The following is a 19,169-nucleotide window of genomic DNA, read 5'->3' on the forward strand; positions in this document are numbered from 1 at the left end:
TAGGATACAAAAGCCATGGCAACAAAATCATTTGGCTTCCACCACTATCAAATAGCATCTGTGTACAGTAATAAAGAACTGGAACCTTGTAATTCGGTGTCAGGTAATTCTCTCTGTTGTGTGTTTGGAAAAATAACTTCATTTTATTTAACAGTTGTGTTATTTTGCATGTTTAAATATCTCCTTTGAGAGGCATATAGAGTTATTTTTGATGATAGAGGATGTCAGTAAAGATCACTAGCAAAGATTTAAGCAGTGTTGTCGTGATCATGCTCATACCCCGACAAAGTTTGACCAGCTATGATTCATTTCACATAGTGCAAAATATTTTTCTCTCATAATCCTAGAAACGAGAAAGAACTTGATTATAGAAACTGATGATGGCAAAGGGAAGCCATAATCGTGTGGTGGCTTGAACTAGCTGATTATTTCGTATTAAAATCTAGGTTATTACATAACACCACGGAGAGAAGCAACATCTGATTTTTCCTGATTTTAAAGACCCTGGGGCTGTTCCAATTCAGCAAACCACCACTTGCACAGCCCCGTGGTGCAGTGGGCTGGCTGGGCACACACTGGCATTGCCAGGGGTTGGGAATGCTGGCCAAGGAACAGCTCTTGGGCTCGGCAGCAACAGCTCAGCCCCCAGCCCTGGGGCATCCAGCAAAGGGTGACAGTCACATCGGATGCCACCTCCCACCAGTTCTGCTCTGGGGCACTTGCCTCACTGCTCGAGTCAGGACCAGACCCATGGCAAAACCAGTTACTTTTCTGAGGCAAAACTGGGGCTGGGTTTTGTACAAAAAAATGCAACAAAAACTGAAACTGGTTCTAATCAAAAATAAATGGGTCAACACAGGCACTTCAGCTGCTCCAAAATCCCCCAGCACTGCAGAGTCCCAGCAGTACCAACACAAACAGGAACAAGAGGCTGCTCACCGAGGGGCCACGGCTTTGCTCTCTGCTCTCCTGTGGTGGCAGCTCAAAGGGGTCTGTTAGTCCCAGCCTGGAGCACCCAGCTGGCCACACTGCCACCAGCCTCCACCTCCCTGTCCCAGCAGCACCACCATGTGCCTCTCAAATCACACCATGGCTGTCACACAGCAGAAAGAACTGCTCCCAGACAATCCCAACCCATCCCTGCCCACCTATGGCTCACCAGCTCCTTCCATTTTGTTACCTTGCCCCAAAAGGTTAAAAAAAATAAATCAAGAAGTTGTGACATTTCAAATTCACTCTGGGATTTAAAACACTCACCACAATGACAGTCACCTCCCACAGATAAACACTTCAAGACAGAAATAGGATTAGGTGCTAGGAAAAATGTGTGTGTGCTGCCATGGACCTACCAGTCCTAATAGGATTCACCGAGAACACAACCTATCAGAAACATGACCTGGGGTGGGTTTGAAAATGTAGGCTGATTAAAAAAAGTAATTTGAATCTTTGCTAGTGACCTTACTAATTAATTCCACACCGTTTCCCATTCTCTGTGCTGCAGGTTGGAGCTGACCTGTTATCAGTCTGCTGTATAATAAGCTATGGCAAACTACAAAGCTTTTACAACAGCAAAGCAACATCATGCTTTCAGATAAGTTTTATAGCAAAAAACTCCTCCTTTTCAAAGCCTTAGTAATACCTATCTCTTTTACAAACTTTTCCTGTATTATTACAGACTTTTTATATTCAAAATAAGTTCCAAGGATTTCTTTCGTGGACTATGTACATAAGTGCAAAAAAGGTGTGTCTCACACATTCGTACACTAACTGAATCAGTTTAACTGCAGCATATTTGTATCTTCAACACTGTTAAGGGGTCATTCCACAATATTTTTTTTCTTATGTACAGTTTTTGCTAATATAAATTAGTATTAAAATAGTTATATGCTTAATTATTTAGCCCTGATCGTAACGTAATCGTGTGAGTGTTCAATTTCTGGAGAAAAGAAAATTGCAGGCAAAGCTACAGTACTGAAACTGATTAATTCTGAATTCCCACCGTGTGAATGGATGTGAAATGAAAGCAAGACCGGTCACTACGCTGTAAATACAGGCTGCTGTGTTTCCGAAGTGAAAATACTGTGGAATAACCCTTGCCACACAACAATTTCTACAAGCTATAAAACCTGACTCTAAATCCATGTGTTGTAAACTTCTTGACTGAAAAAGTGACCTTAAAGACACAAATTCAGCGTTCACATGGGACTTTGGGATTTTAAAAATATTCAATCATATCTTTATCTGACAGTATCGAACTGTACCTTTAACAAGCTCATACTGTTACACATCACTTTTAATTTACATGTGAAAATTTCACAAATAATGTATACAAAGGTAGCCATGTTGTAGTTTTGTTGCCATAGCAACAACAACTTAATATAATTAGTTAACAATGAATCTATCATTGTAGGAGTTACATACAAAGTTAATTTTGTTCTTAAACTGTAAACTATACAAACTAGTTATGGACTGTATTCTATACCTTACCATGCTTCAGTGTTGGTTTAGAATATAACTAAATGGGCTGAATACATGTATTAAAAATTTTAAACTTTCTCTAACTCTCCTTCAAAATTAAAGTCATTAGTTACTAAAGATATCAAAAAAAGCAATAATGAAAACCTTAAAAACTAATGGTAGAGAAATGAAAATATATGACATGAATTAATGCGTTGTAGCCTAGTAACAATGAGTTGTAGCTCTATTTACATTTGGATTAGGCTATCAACTATTTTTTTTTTAAAGTTATTACAGTCTTTAACATACAGTATATACTCTAAGGCCTTCAACAGGCACATGGTAAAATCAGGTCAATATCAAACTAAATCCATTCAACAGGAATGGGAAATTAGATTTTCCTCATAAATTTCACCTTTTTCAATTTTCATGTCTGTGAAATGTACAAGGGATAAACAAAACGAGGACTCCAGTTTCTCAATCCTTGTGTACCCGGCGTGTCCTAGCGCCACTCCTGCCGGCCCAGGACAACGCCGGCGCGCGGCGTCCCGCTCCGGCCTCCCGTGGCACCGCGGCGCGCCCGGCCCCGGTGCCAGCTCCGCGGGGTCCCCGCTGCAGGGGACAGGAGGAGCAGCGGGACCCCGGGCCGGCCCTCGGGGAGACCCGAGCGGGGCGGCGCGGGAGCAGCCCGGGGAGGTAACGGCTTCTAGAACGTTGCGATGCAAAAATACACAGTCAAAAATCATCGGCTAAAAATTTCCAACTAAAAAACACGGCTGATTGTGAAGTCATGTTCCAAATTACTAAAAACACTGTATTTAACAAAAATAATCTTAATAGTTTTATGAATCCATTTTATTTTAAATCCCTCTTTTATTGTCTGCTTATGTTACAGTTTAGTAGTAGTACTTTTTATTGAAACTACTAACAACCTTTTTTCGTGAAAATGATCAATCTCAGCTTTCATTTTCCCTCTGCATGACCCGTTTTATCCAAGTTTCAGCATTTCTTGCATATTGTTTGCATAAGGCTGAGAGAAATGGACAAAGAGAAATAACTTTGGATAAATAAAAAATATAGGTTCATGGAAAGTGGGAAGCTTATAAAAATGTCACTAAAATTATATTGATTTAAACAAACTTACATACATCTCTTGTCAAATAAAGGATGATATTCATGCTTTTATGACATTTGTTTAGAGTCACTAACTAGCTCGGTGACTTTGTAATAGTCTATTTAGGAAATTTATAGTCTGGCGACTGGTTTTTTTTTTCTTTTCTTTCTTGAACAAAGAAAATTAGAGCAAGTCATTGCACAACTAGTTTAAATAGTGCTACCTCAAAATGGCATTTTTGCCGAGATTGTTTTGAATTTGGTGAAGTTTAGTGCTTCAAGCTTTTCTTTCCTTAAACTCATTTACAAATTAACTCTAAATTTGCCAGCAATATAAAAACTGTTGTGGCACCTAATATAACTACCCTGAACATCCCTCATTGGACCTCTTTAATAAAAAATAATCCTTAAACGCCTTTTTTTTTCAGTGCTTTAAATGTGACATGAAAACAGCTGTATTCTAGGTTTACATTCTATGCACATCTATGCCAGATGTTTAAGTCGATAAATAAAATAGGAGGTTACATCAAAGTTTCAAGATATACAAAAATCCATTTAGCACTGAAAAAATTTCAACCTCCTTGAACTCATAAAGCCATACAAGCTTGAATGCATCCTTTCTGGCTTAAGAAGATCAGCTCTGTTCTTTGTTGAGGCACTGGCACAGGTTGTGCAAAACCCATTTTTGATACACAAATAATTTCAAACAGGAAGTACTCAAATCCACTTTTTCCACTAACAATGTTATGGTTTTGGGAAACAGAAACACAGTGGTGAAAAGAACAGGTATGTGGTCGCCAATACAAATGAGAGTCACTGATTTCACCCTGCTGCTTGTGAGCACAGATGGCTGGGGAACATCCACGGACACAAGCGACTGTCACAACTCAGGGTCCACAAAGGAGGTCTTGGGGGGGATGGTTTTTTTTCCCCTTTCTATCAGGGTTTGGTTCAAAGTCTGCTGAACTGAACAAAAAGATTCCTCAAGGCCTTCTTGAGCTGGGCTCTCCAAGGTTTGGGCTGTGAGTGAGTCTCCAGGGGCAGATGGTCAGAGCCGGCCCTGGGGCACACAGGCTGCGCCCTGGGTGTGCCCCACCACTTGTGGCCCGTGGAGATACACATCTAGCAAACTGTCTGTGCTCATACTGCAGAAAGGGGGGGCAAGGAATATCTAACCAAGGCCAAGGAACTGGGAAAAGAGATGAAAATCTGGTTGTCTGAATTTGGCACTCTACAGGACCGCTCTGAGCTTGGGGTGGTCACCCCTCCAGACACTGTGAGCTGGCCTCTCGCTCGATTCTCTTTCTCCTTGTATGGAGTCTGTGGATTTACAGCAGCAAATCCACTCTTCCATAATGCCAATGATACTGTAGAGCTATGATAGGGATGAATTTGGCAGTATCCTCAACCAAAATGCATTTCTGCAGCCAGATTGTTCAGCAACGCAGCATAACGACAGGCAAGGCTGTCCAGGGTGCACGGGCTGGAATGGTTTTATTCGTGCGTATGAAAAGGAGGTATTGAGAACTAGCCCTTGTTGTGCAACAAACATTGCTCTTGATCAAGTAGAAGGTGCCAAATAAATCCACTGACCGACAGGAACTCCATTAAGACAAATGTTTATCTTCAGCAGAAAGCTTATGCTGAGCTTTTTGCTGCTTTGTTACTGCTGTGTTTGCTTTAAAGGGCCAGAGATCACGGGGACGGGGGAAATAATCACCCACTTATGGAAAATAGTGATTAAATAAATGGGGCATGCTGACAAAATTTCAACAAGAGACACATATAAGATTTCAGGCCAAAATGCTTCAGCATGCTTGGTGGAGACAAGCCCCAGGGCTCGGTGCTACCCAGCCTGGGCTGAGCCACGGCCCCAGGCCCTCCCCAGCCAACGGCTGGCACCTGCTCCTCTCCAATGCCATGAGCTTTGCCCAACTGAAGCTGTCTCACTCCACCACCGTTTTTTTGTTGTTTGTTTCGACTGCACCACGAGAACAGCGAGAGAGATTGTGCGCCGTTTGCAGCTGAGAATGCACTTCAATGGACAACAGAGCTGCAGAAATCCCTTGATGCTTACCCCTGTCTGAGCAAATTGTTCCTGTCCCCTTACTGAGCCTGGGCTTTTGTGGCTTTTTTTTTTTTCCAAAAGTTTCCAGAATCAGCTCATTGTATTGAAAGAAGAACCCTGAACTGGACTAAAATGATAGCTGTCCTTTCACATCACTTGTATTAAAAATTTGGTGACTATCTGAAGGCAAGTTTTAAATGATAAAAGGAGCATTTAACATAAGCAACTTTAGCTGACATTAACAGCAAAATCCAGCAAAGGGCAGAACATTCTGTGTCGTGTTTTTCAAGCACATAATTCCTGTTTCCCACAATAACATTTTTAGTAAAAAACAAACAAAACCCCATAAAACCTACAGTATATGAAAACTTAAGACATAACAATAATGAAAAAATGGTATTGAGTATACTTGATAATGATGTACACTTTAAAACAAATCAATAGACTATGATGTAAACAAAACAGTAAGATAACACTTTAAAAACAAGACAAACATTTATCCATCGATAGTATACAGTAAACCAACAGTCCGCTGTGCAGATGCACTTATCATGATGGTAGTCATAAAATGATTAAGTGTGTTAAAGTAATGTGTTATAAAAGTCTATTATAATTTCCTACTTGTATATCTCATATAACAGAGCGCTGTTTGTTAATTGTTTCTATAGTGCTTTTTTTTTTCTTTTTTTTTTTTTTTTTGACATTCCCATTGATCAGTTTTTGGTTAACATGTAGGCTGCAACAGGCTTACTGTAGAGGTGGTAGAGAATGATAGAGGGAAGAGGGGAATATATACAGAAAGGCCATGCGCAGCTTCCCACCAAGAAGTCCTGGTGCTCCATAATTTTACTGTTCAGAAATTCAACATGGTCTGCTGCAGGGGAAAGAAAAAAACAACAAAGAAATAGTGAGAAGTTAATGCATCTATATTTTAAAAGTTATCCTAATACATTTACATCCTCAATGTGTTGCCCAAGAAGTTGTCATTAGTGTGTTGCAGACAGACATTTTATTCCATTAATTTTCTTATGTAGGGAGAATTTGCCAATAATAAACTTGGCATCCTCTTAAATCTGCACTTATGACTCTCTCTTTCACACAATGACAGGGCAAATAGTGAAAGAGGGAGGTGAACAAATAACAATCTTCATTTTTGGATGGGATGCCAAGTAGAGGGTGGCTAAGGAGAGGGCCAAATGAATCCCTGATCTGTGTTAGCTCTTGTTTCCTTTAGACAGTCACATTAAATCTGATCCTAAGGATTTAGGCAACTGAGCCCAGAGATAAAACACTGACACAGAAACCTGTGCTCAGGGGACCCTTTTCTGGGAGCAAATTGCCCCTTTGTGATGCACTCATGAAAATCTTCCACTGAAGGACCCAATAACTTATCTCCTGCAGAGCTAGACCAATCATCCTGGCTACCAGGACTGCTTCAGCCATGGAGGAAAAGAAAAACATCTGTCAGAGCAGAGAGGGTTTCAGTTACCGAAGTCCCACTGAGGGAGTCTCCTGAAAAAATGCTGAAAACAATCTTAAAGACTTCAAGAAGAAGCTCTTCCAATCAAACGATCTCCTTATTGGGTGGAACAGGCTGGTTTACACATGTTATGGAAATGGGTTAACATGTCATGTCTGTCATTTGGAACAGCAGCACAGTCTAAGCTGAACATTTTCACTGATGTGGACAAGCTTGGTGTCACCCCTCATGAACAGGGTCCACAGCCACAGTTAGCAGGTCATGTATACATATGGTATTTGATTAAGGTCAGCAGAGATAAGGGCCACCACTGAGAAAGTAGCTTCTGTTGATTGCTAATAGATATTACTGAATTGCTTGCCAAATTAATTTCCAGTATTTAAGGACTTGCCTGTAATATGTGACCTAAGGAAGAAATGGGTTTGCATATCTGTGTATACTAAATGGCTGCTTTGAGAAAGACTTCTTGTTGAATTGGCTGAACTGCTCTTTACTCTCTTGAGGTAAAAAAACACAGTCACGAACTAAAACTACCCAGAGATTTTAGCTCATGAACATCAGCTAAAATTCACAAAGAAAAGCAATGGAAAAATGACACTGCTGCTATGGCTGTGAAACAGTACTCTAACTCCAAGGACAAATTCCTCCATCACTCCTCTCAGAGAAAACTATCATCTTAGGGAAGCCCAGGATCTGCAGGTGGGGTGAAGACTATGTTGCTTATGACATTCATTCTGGTCTCCAACCCACCACGAGCCAGGCCCTCTCTGCAGCTGACCAGCAGAGCTCTGCCCAGGCCAAGCCAGCCTTGCAGATGCACAGCAGCTGCTGCTGACCCAATCCTGCTTACCCCAGGAAAGAAAATATGTCACTAACAGCAAAAGAGAAGTTACACCTTTTCAGCTGACTCATTATCTGAACAGTCTTTGCCATCAACACTGCAAATCCCTGAGGCATCTGCAGGCAGCTGGGAGCTGTGCAGAGCAAGAACAACCTGCAAACAGAGCCATGGGACTGGGGGATGCACAGGGAGGCTGCAACCACCACAACACAGGCACTTGAGACACAGGAAACTCATCATAAACCACAGGGCTGGTCCGTGTCTGTGCTGCAGCAGCTGAATTCCTGTTGAATTCCTTTGGAAGAGCATGAGGCCAATGGGTTCTCATGGGCTCAGCCCCTCTGCCTGAGCCAGCCCCGTGTTTAGGGGATGCATTGCCCATGTACAAAACAATTCACCATAAAGAGAAATACCAAAAAGGAACTTACTGTTCTATCGGGAACTTCTACATCTGTGAAACAAACATGCTGCTACTCAGTTCATCTACTGATAACTGGGATATCTACAGCAAAAAAAAACAAAGGACACAACACATTAAAACATTGCCTTGAGATTGAGCTGCTCATTCTGTCTTCAGCATCAGGTTAATATGTACATCAGTGTCTTATAAAACAGGATCCACTCCCAAGTCTTTATTTTGCTACCCATTAAGTACAATGTAGCTGCACCACTACTGATGCCTTGTGGAGTACCTGGTGATTGTACTGGGATTTTGACTCCATAGACTACAAGTAAAACAGAAATGCCCTGAAACTATCTGGCTTAAACAGGACTCACACAGCCACAGAGCAACGCTGCACAGGAATTTCTGCTTTCCTCTCATGACCAATACAAGTCTGAGTAAGACCTGCTCTACCTGAAAATAACAACAAAGCACAGAAAAAGACTGCCAATTCCTACTGCGAGCAGTAAACGCTGCCTAGGACTTATGCAGGCAAAACTCCTACTGAAATCCTCATGACCTCACACCAGCAAAAGCCTAGAGGATGTCCCCAGAGATATTACTGGCATTTAATGGACAACAGCCTCCTACAGAGCAAAGTGACACCCCGATTTCTTTGCAATAGCTCTAAATCTGAGAGCATGACAAATAAAAATGCTAAAGTTAGTCCTGGGGGAAATATCTTTTTAAAAGTGTTTGAAACGTCTCTGGTCTAACTGGGAGAAGTTGTGTCACACCAAATTATCAGGACGCATCACTAAGACAGGTTGTGCATATACAGTTCAGGACTGGTGCAGAAGCAGCCATCACACTCAGTATCTTCAGAGGAAAGTTTTGGAGAGAATTATGGCTCGGCAGACATGCATGGAATCCTGTACACTTATGGCAGTGCTACAATGGCACGTACTGCACATCCACAGTCCTCTCTGTAGGGATGGGTGACATGCTATCGGCATAAAAAAAACTTTACACTTCATGATCTCACCCCGACTTTTGGGTTTTGGGGGATTTTTGGGTAGTTTTTAGAATCCAATTTTGTGGTGGGGGGAGGCCACTTTGTATTTCCGCTTCCACTTTCCAGTCCAGAGAGAACAAGCCAAAATACCACAGGGAAGGATGCTCGGGGTGGTATTTCTGCTTGAGACTGAAAGCAGAAGTGCTGCAGGTCTTGCGTGACTCTACACTCGGGAGACTCACCGCCCGTTTTTTGAGGACCCGGGGGGAGGTGTGTTTTTGGAGGAGAGCCTGCGCCCCTGCCATCGCCCATCCCTACGCTCCGGCCGGGCGTGCGCCCATCCCGCAGGCGGCAGGAGCGGCCCCTCTCGGATCCCCAGCCTCACACACGCACACGCTGCCTCTGCGCGCCCCAGCCTGCGCCGAGCCGGGCGGGACGGCGCTCGACCCCGCACGGGATCCAGCCCTCGCCCGGTCCTCGAGATCTGAACACGTGAAAGAAAGCCATTGAAAGGGCCAAACCTGATTGGCGGTAGCTGTTGCAGCGAAGGGGACGCTGGTGGCAGGAGTTGTTGCTGCAGACACAGTGGTGGGCGTAGCACCGTGCATCATGGGCACTTTCGGAAGGGAACCATGGAAGCGACATACAGGAGGGTGGAGCGTATATATATTTTGTTTGTTTGGTTGGTTTTATGTAACCATGGCAACATGTGGTGGATTTGGGGGCGTGGCAGGAATCACAGCAACAAGCCATGTGACATCGTCATGAAGGACACATCGGGGCGCAGCATGCAATCACAGTGCAAAGCAAGACAGCGTTGGGAAAAAAAATAAACAAGAGAGAAGGGGAAAAGCCAATTACAATTATAATTAAGGAAAAAACCAAAACATTCTCAACACTTAGTACATTTATAAGCAGAACAATGATGTATTAGACTCCGAGGGCCAAATTTCCAAAGGGGGGAGAGGATGGGTGTGCTAGCAAAAGCCCACGTCAGCTCGCACCCGTGGGGAGTTAGACACAGCCAGTGCACGTTCCTTTGGGTGGGGACATTTTGGCAAGCGCACCCTCCCGCCCGCCTGGGAAAGCTTGTCCCCTTCCCTCCCCACCCCGTCCCCGCCAGCAACCAGAGGTACATGATGCACTTTGCAGCGGCTGCCGCAGCCCTTTCACCAGGTTTTCTCGCCTCTCTCTAGCAGGGACAATGTTTCGGCACGGGACAGAGCTGGAGGCACGGCAAACGAGCGGCTGGCAGACTGAGCTCTCTCCGTACAAACTCAGCATGCTTCCTTTCCACCCTCGTTCTATAGGGTTTGGCAAAACTCCCCTCTTGCAGGGTGGGGGGATGGAGAGGGGAAGGGACAGAGAGGGGAAAAATACACAAATGCATCTGAACAGCTACAATTTGCAGGAAGAGCATCCAAAAGGACAACACGGCAGCAGGGAGCTTGGCAGCCTCCTGAACCTGCATGTCCCACAGAGCACAGTGCTGCAAGGGATGCTCTGCTGCACACATGGGCATCCCCCAAACCCGGGGAGTTTGTGGGGTCGAGGAGCCCGCAGGAAGGCCCAGCCATCCCCACAAACATGTGGTGGGGAAGCAGACTTGCCTTCCCCTCCACCCCAGCAGCCACGGGCAGCCCCAGCACGGATGGAGCGTGTGCCTGTGGCTGGGCACGCTCCGGCCAGGAGATGTTGGAACGTGTGGGTTGGGGTTTCCAACAGGCAGAACTGTATTTGAAGGACTCAGCTCCCCGTCATGCAAGCGATGTGTCCTCCCTGTACTACAGGCAGGTTCAAGAGCAGAGTGTTTAGCCATTCATGCCAGAGCTTCCAGACCTGCTCTTGGAAAGCCTTGCACCCCCACCCAGGGCTCCTGCCTCTCTCCCTCTGGCTAAAGCAGGCACACACCTGGATGCTGGTAGTCTTGCATAACCTTGGCTAGAGGATGAAAGCTCAGCTTTCACCCGCCCTGCTGTGCCCAGCAGCTGTAGACAAGAGGGGAAGGTCCTCAAAGGCCTGCAGAGGTTTCATCAAGACCCAGATGCTGAGCCTGAACAGAGTGGATCCCTGCAGCACTAATGAGCACGTACTCACTGCCTCCCTGCACCCCACGTGCACCTGCAGTGGTACTCCCTATGATCTCCTGTACCTGCACACCTAACACTGCCCTACAGAGACGACTCTCCAGCCAGTCCATGGTTCAAACCCTGCCTCTCTCACTGTACAAGCAGCACCCTGCTCTGGCAGAGGGGCTGACCCCAGATGTGTCCCTCCTTAGCACCTTGTTAAACCAGTCTCCTAAAATATCCTCAGAAGGACAACTAAAAATCCAAACTTAAGTCCGCCTGTTGCTTGATACAAAATAAAACAAAAAGAAGCCAACAGGATCCTCCCACTTCTATTTCCTTGTGTCAGATTACTTAAATGGGTTGTAAAGACATTTAAGTGACAGATTCTTGTCTCTGAAGCGGAACTAAATAGGGGTGGGAACACATCACCTTGGATTCTCTTATTGTAAGTCACATGAAACACTGCACTGCACAGAAATTAAAAGGGATACAACCATTTAAGCCTCAAAGAAGACAGCAGATAGACAGTCACACCACTCAGCCACCCAGGTTCTCACTGATGCATACTAACTTGCAGTCTCTTTCAGATTAGGAAAAGTTGAGAAGTTTGTGTAGAAAAACCTACCAACGCTTGCAGTGGGTGTCATGCACAGAACTGACCCTGCACACCATGCATTGAAGCGTGGAAAGATGAACAAAAGGGATATTTCATTAGTGAAGCTTCAGTGTTAGATATCACTTTAACTAAAAAGCAGGTATTCTCTTTGCAGCATTCAGTATTTAAGCACATGCAACCAGATTCTGCATATTGGTACATCAATAGTTTAAACTCAGTTTTAAGAGATCATAGCAAACCAAATTAATTCTTTAATTCTTGGGTAGTAGAGAATAAACTCCCCCCACCTTGGTATTAAATTATATGATTGATCCCAGAAATCAGGGTTTTTTGGGATATATTGGGTATTGGGTATGGTAATTTCTTTCTGATCGTGTCAACAGAAAACAAATTGCCCTTAGAAGAATGTCCCACTCATGTCAAAATTGACTTTCCAAAAGCAATTTACTCCCGCAACCAGGGACTGTGATTCAAAGTCTCTGGTTTAAGCTGAAAGAGGCATTTATTTTTCTGGACTCGAAAAAATTGCAGTGGTGATGCCATTTTCAAGAGACAGCCTGACTCCCCCCTGCCATGGCAACCCATGATGCTGATCTCTCAACAACTGAACAGGAGATACTAAGAAAAGCAACAGCTCCCTTCCCCTCCCCACAGTGAGAGCTGTGACGTGCCACCTCTCCGCTTTGCCTTCCTGAGCACTGCCAAGGCCGAGCCCGGAGCCCGATTTGTAACATAAATTCATCACAGATCTGTCCTCTGACTGGAAATGTGCTGCTCTGCCCAGCATTAATGTCTTCAGCCAGAGCAGGTGCCAGTAAGCAGCCCTGTCATGCATCAGCCCTTGTGTAATTTCATTGCCGTGAGCGCGGTTCCCCGCGCAGCGAGGGCTGGGCACAGCTCATTTATGGTGCTCCATCAGAAACGCCTGTCCTTCTGTCAACTTTGGCAACTGCGACCTTGAGGAAGAGCACTGTGTAGCCAGCTGGGGACTTGGCATTCCCCAAGGTGTCCGTGTTTCCTGAAGAAGTATTTCACTTGGCACCTGGCAGAGCTGTGGTAAGGTCAGCTCAGCCCAGCCTTTCCAATGTTTTGCAGAGCACAAGTAAAAGGTTACTGCTCCACCTCTGCGCATGAGATCCCGCTTCCCTGGAAGAACATCTTGGTAGCTGCTGAGCTCTGAGTGTTTCCAAGGGCTCTCGTAACAGAGAGGCCACATGAGCACAGGGTTTAGGTCCCTGCTCCCTGGACCACACTCCACCTGGCCCTCAGGACCAGATTGTCTCTAAAGCTTTTCCCCTGACTCCAAAGAACAACCGTGCCAAGGTGCAAGTCCACTGTGTGTTCACCTCCAGGGGTCAGCCCAGAGAAACACTCTGTGCATTTTTGTAAGTATCATCTGACAAGTAAATACAGCATTAAACATTAACAAAACAGGACATTAATTTTCCTATGATACGCTGAATGATAATAATGATACTAAAATATGGGCTATATGTAATATTTCTAATTCAGCCACTTATAATACTTTCCACTCCAAGCAGGTTTTGTTTTTCATTTGGCTGCAGTTAATTGGCCAGTCAGAAGACAGTCACATCTGCCACATTAATATTTCCAGTTCTATAAGAATTACTGAACTGCATCTTTCAATTTAACTCTGAGACCTGAAAGGTACAATAAAAGCTGGGAGTTAAATTGCTTTTAAAAAGCTTAGGGTATTGTACTGGTCAAAAGACAAGGAAGAGGGAAATATATGCCTTTAAAGAGGATTATATAATTTGTATTTACTAAAGACAAACCATTCCCTCTATAAACATCACAGCTGCTGCAATATGTAGGTCAGTGAGATACAAGCTCAGGGAGGTGCCTACAGCCTCAAGAGAGCAGGCACAGAGGTCTACAGACATTTTAACATGAGTCCAAAAGAGCACTATGCAAGAGTCAAAGAATTAATTTGGGATTAACTAGTTGAACCATAAGGAGGAAAAACAGAAAGTAGGAATTCAAGAAACATGCAGACATTTTTCTTAGTTTGACTGCTTAAAAAAAACCCCAAACCACACAAAAAGGGTGAAGAAGGATCTTTACATGTAAAAAGCTCTAAATTGTAGAAGGTGAAGGGAAAAAACTCAAACAACAGATGTTAATTTTTCATCCATTTTTAACATGAAACTATACACCAATATTCTTTTGCTAAAGACTCTTACAAAACTGCTCATCAGCTGAACACCGAGGTCATAAAATAAACAACCATGATGAAGGGAAAGCAAGGAGACACTTACCTGTAGGGATGAATGTAGGCTGTTGTAACTGCATGTTGGCTAGAGCCTGTTGGTAGTGGAAAACGCTTGGGTTAAAGACTGTGGTGGCACCATTGTTTTTTTCAAGTGCTGGCCTCTTTGGTAAAGGTTGAAGTGCACCAGGCGGCAGGGCCTGTGGATAAGGGAGTCATTAAAGACAAGTGGAGTAAATAAAGGGGCCCAGGTGTAGGTCAAGCATGCAATAAATAACAGAGGGTCTTGGCTGCAAATCACCTGCAACTCTATCAACTTAACGAGACAGGAAAGAGAAGAGCAGCTAAGTCACAGTACGAGTAGTAGGTGAAACAACAGCTTCACTAGGTAAGCAGTTAGTAAATGCACCAGGAGGAGGGGCAGAGTCCAGAAAGAGGAGGGATGCTAAGGAGCTTTTCAGCAGGACTGACTTGGGTACACAGGGAGAAAAAAGCACTGGGAAAAGGAAGGGGAGAGGTGATCACCTGGACAGGATGCTACAACGAGCAGTTGCAGGCAACAAGCATTAAAAACCCCAAAACAAACAGGAAAAAATATAGTAGATGGCTATTTAAAACCCAAGAAGATTAGTATAAACAACAAATGCCATGGAAAAAAAAAAAACCTGATGCTTGTCTCTGGTTCAACACCTGCCTACATGTATGTGTGCATGTGTGGAAGCATGCACACTGTGCAGCCAACCCATGTGTCCAGATGGTAAAGCTGTAGCTGTTGCCAATTACACACATAACATTAGATTCACAGTAAAATGCATTTCCACTTGTTAGTAGAGAGGCTGAGCAACATGGTCAAGACCAGGCCTGATTCTCCACTGCTCACACCAGAGGCACAGCCCACCACCAGCAGATTTGGACCAGATCCCACTTTACAGAAGGTGGCCTCCATCAGTCAAATACTGCTCACTCATTATTAACAGTGGAAAAAGCCATTGACAAATCCCTTCTTTTCATTCTATCACACCACCGGGCTTCTTCCAGCCCGTCAAACCTGTTTCATGATCAGACTTGGTAAAAAGCATTAGCCCAACTCAGGAACTTTTCTCAGTGAGTTACTCATCATTCATCCAAGCATGTCTCAACAGCAAAGTAGTATGTCAGGTTCTTAAGAGACAGGAATGTTTCTAATGATTTACAGCTTTTCATTGTACCCAAGTAAGAAACCACATTTTTTCCCTCCACATTGTGATAGAAAAGGGTCCTTTTTAATTGTGCCCCGCAGTCCTTTAGCACGTAACACTCCCATTGACGTCAATGAGATTTACGCACGTGGAAGTCATGCAGAATCAGGTCATTTCTGACTAGTTGTTAGTCTGTATCATGTAGCAAAGCAATGGCTGAAAAACAGGGTTATCACTCCTACTTTTATTTTAATATTTCACAAATGAATGGCAGGTAATGGAGAAGGTTTGGCTGATGAAGGGTTAAAGCTACAAACACACAACACTCGGAAGGAAGGACACAAGTAAAGAGATTTTAAAGCATTGTGAAGATCAACACACAACAGAATGTAAGTGAAAGCTTGCAACAGTTTGTCGCCATCTAGAAACAGGTTTCACTTTAATTTGCTATAGGAGACTGCTCATCTGAGAAATGTTAAGCAACATACTTCCAAGCAAAACATTACTCCATCCTATCTCTACTCACATGGTTGCTTTTGGGTGGTTTAAATATTAAAAAAGAAAATTAGAATAAATCGCATTTGCAAAACTGCCCTCAGACATGCACACATCCTTTGCCTATGCTAGTGGGCATCCACTCTCAGCACTAGGATTTCATTTTCCCAGATTTCTTCTGGCTGCTACCAAAAGACCGCAGTCAAAGATGGGACAATATTCTCAGACACAGACACCAAAATCTTTTATTTAAGATCCATATTTTAGGATAATGTATGAGTTTTCATTTCTAAGAAAGCTTTCATTGGTATCTGTGTTAAATCTGCCTCTTATCTACAACTGTCTATTTAATGATGGCTACATGAATGTTCCTCCAGGCACAGGACAGATCTGCAGCTTACACAGTCTGGAGTAGTTTCATATACATCACAGAGGTTTTACAGCTTTAGAACAACTGAAGAACTTGCTGCTTAAACTCATGCTCCTTATGGTACCCAATTGCTAAATAATCCTTTTCAGACACTTCCAAAATCTGCCTCAGAAGAAGAATGTACTAATTATAGCAAAGCAATTGTGCCAGGCACATAATGGACTTTTGACTCCCTGCTTCTTGGCCAAAGGCTGTCACCACCCCAAACCCCACACTGGCAGTGCCAAAAGCAGAACAGCTGAAGGCTTTGAGACCTTGCTGTCGTGCCCCAGCACATCACAGGACAATTCCCAAGGCCAGCACTGCAGTCAGAGGGAGCATACAGACACCATCAGGCCCCAGGGATGTCAAGACACATCAGACTATCCCATCACCTCTCCAGCATCACCCTCTCTCCTAACCTGCTACAGCCCTTTGGGAGCAAGGGAAAGAAAGGAACTATGGCAGCCGCACTGTTGCTCCCTCAACAGCAGCCCGGTGGAGAAAAACAAATAAATGCAATATTTCCAGAGTGTTCTAAAGAAACAAGCACTCTGCAGCAGCTCCTGTGCCACCTGATGTCCAGCTCTCCCACGTGGGCTCTGTGGAACCCATCTTGATCTGCTTCTGGTTTGACCCAGCCCTGTGGGTCACCCCTCCACCCCAGCAGCTGCAGGAGTGTTCACACAGAATACATGAAGATGTGCTCCTCCTGCTGCCAACTGATCTTTTTTATTTTTTTTTAATTTTTTTTTTTAGTTTTTGATACCAAGGTGTAGGAGGGCCCAAGGAGACAGAACAATCTGGCTTCAGCCCTTTTCCAGCCTGTGTGCTGAGGTAAGAGTCTCAGGAAAATGCTCACTGAAAGGTCCATCTACAATGCCTTGAAGAGGCATCTAAAACTGCACATGATGAAGCTGGGCCCATACAGCTTCTGCAGGGGAAGCTGGCAGGGGCACAGGACGAAACAAATGTGTCTCATTTGACACAGGCTACAATTTTTGTATCACTCAGGACCTGCAGGAACTGTAGCAGCTTGTGGGGATACTACATTTTTTTCTTGCACAATGTCTCAATTCTGAAGAATCCCACAAGCAGAATATACAAAAGGCAACAGAAACTCCTCACCACCAAATTCTGTAGGCAGTGTCACACTCCAGCAGAGGAATTAGACTAAATCTTCCTAGTAAAGAACTTGATGAGTTTACCTCATCCAGCTGCTTGTGCTTTCCCTCTGGACAAGCTCTGACCACCACAACTACAGCAACAGCTCTTGGACAGTAACTTTTCCTGACTATTTTTTCCCTGTGTTTTTGTGTGCACACATGGGTAGACAACATTTGCAACAGGATCTGGCCAACTGCACCAGTGAAAGGGTTAACTCAGTTCAGTATCCATGTGATAGTCCTGCACTGATCCAAACTAACAAATTCCACTAATTAAATGCCAGGCAGCCTCCCATTTTTAGGCTGGGAAAGCCACATTCCTGCTCGAATGAGCATCTGAACAAAGAGGCTTGTGCCACTTCTCTGCATGGCATGGAAAGCAATTTTTCAGCAAGACTGACAGATAAAAACACACTTCATGCTAAAGTCAGAATTTCCCACGTGCTGGTTAACAAACCTCTCGTTATTTTCTGCAAGACAAGAACTGGATTAAATCTTTGCAACAAACAATTTAATTGCACTTCAAAGTTCCCCACAGATCTCTATCTCCTGGGACCAGATCACACTTTCACCCTTCTGCACTCAGCAAGGAGGGGCTGGCTCTGCTGCCAGGCATGACAAAGAGAATTATCTGAGAGAGGGCAGAGGTAGCACCCGTCCCCTGGCAAGCAGCAGAAGCAAAGTGAGCAGTTTCCTCATACATGATCATACATGCTCTGATCACTCATGAAGGGTTCAGAGGAGGTGACATATTCCAACGAGAGGCTGCAAACCTTTCCGTGTGTCAGACTTGAACAAGCAGCTTCTCGTGGAGGGTTTGTTCAGTGGGGGAGCAGTTATGGGCTCTCCCACTCTCTGCCAGACCGTGTCTCCTCACAGTGGTGGCCCTTGGAGAGGGCAGCTGTGCAGGTCCTGCCCGTGCTGGCTCTGGGGCCGTGTCTGTGTCAGCCGTGAGCAGAGCAAGTGAGAGGCTGCAATGTCATTCACAGCATCATCCCACCACTGCTGCCAGAAGCTGGGCACTAGCAAGGCTTCCTACTGCTGCTGCCTAAAACTCTGATAAGGAAGCCTCTTGACTACTTAAAAAATAAGTCTTTGGAGAGGAAAGGGAGCAGATCAGCTTCTCCTCCCTAGCTCTGGGAATGAGAAGCAACATCAGCTTGATGGTTTCACAGCTCCTGTGTGTTCACTCTTCCCTCTCCCTGCTATAGCTGGGCAACAGGAGCTCTTTCTTTTAAAATGTGTTGTAAAAAGGAAGGAGCCAGGACTGACAGCAGTGTGAGGATGGCTTTTGCCTCACTATGAGCATCATAAAGCCAAGTAAAACATATTATTTGAGAGTCATAAAACAACCAAGGAGAGCATATATGAAGAGCTTTTAGGCAGAAGCTCAGGGAGGAGACTCCATGCTTGAGACTGAAGCAAAAGACACCCAGAGCGAGGTCCCTTTGCTGACACTATCCCACTGGGGAATGAACCACAGACAGAGCCAGCTCAAGGAACAGCCATCTCCCCAGCTTACCCAATGCATGAGTCAAGTCCCACACTGCACCTGCTTCAGTTCCCAGCACAGATCCCCGAGGATGCTGTTTAGCCCTCTTCCCCCTAAATCTCAGTTGTGTTCATTACACAGAATGCTCTTGTGCA

The 19,169-nt window shown here is 44.4% G+C and overlaps 1 protein-coding gene across 6 annotated transcripts in view; it reads right to left on the reverse strand.

Moving 5' to 3' along the window:
• Positions 1-807: 807 nt before the first annotated feature.
• Positions 808-19,169, reverse strand: part of MBNL3 (muscleblind like splicing regulator 3) — an 88,751-nt gene continuing 70,389 nt past the window's right edge. For 5 of the 6 annotated variants that reach the window (XM_041396345.1, XM_041396343.1, XM_041396347.1 and 2 more), the window contains 4 exons: positions 14,324-14,474; positions 9,878-9,972; positions 8,388-8,461; positions 808-6,512 (listed from right to left, as the gene is read on the reverse strand). In XM_041396345.1, the coding sequence (XP_041252279.1) occupies positions 8,405-8,461; positions 9,878-9,972; positions 14,324-14,474 (303 nt within the window). In that variant the 3' untranslated portion in view covers positions 808-6,512; positions 8,388-8,404. The remainder of the gene's footprint in view (positions 6,513-8,387; positions 8,462-9,877; positions 9,973-14,323; positions 14,475-19,169) is intronic. The other variant, XR_005952053.1, reaches the window with a different exon arrangement.

This window comes from Onychostruthus taczanowskii, unplaced genomic scaffold, assembly GCF_017590055.1.
Source record: "Onychostruthus taczanowskii isolate IOZ18803 unplaced genomic scaffold, ASM1759005v1 scaffold13, whole genome shotgun sequence".
Classification (NCBI taxonomy): domain Eukaryota; kingdom Metazoa; phylum Chordata; class Aves; order Passeriformes; family Passeridae; genus Onychostruthus; species Onychostruthus taczanowskii.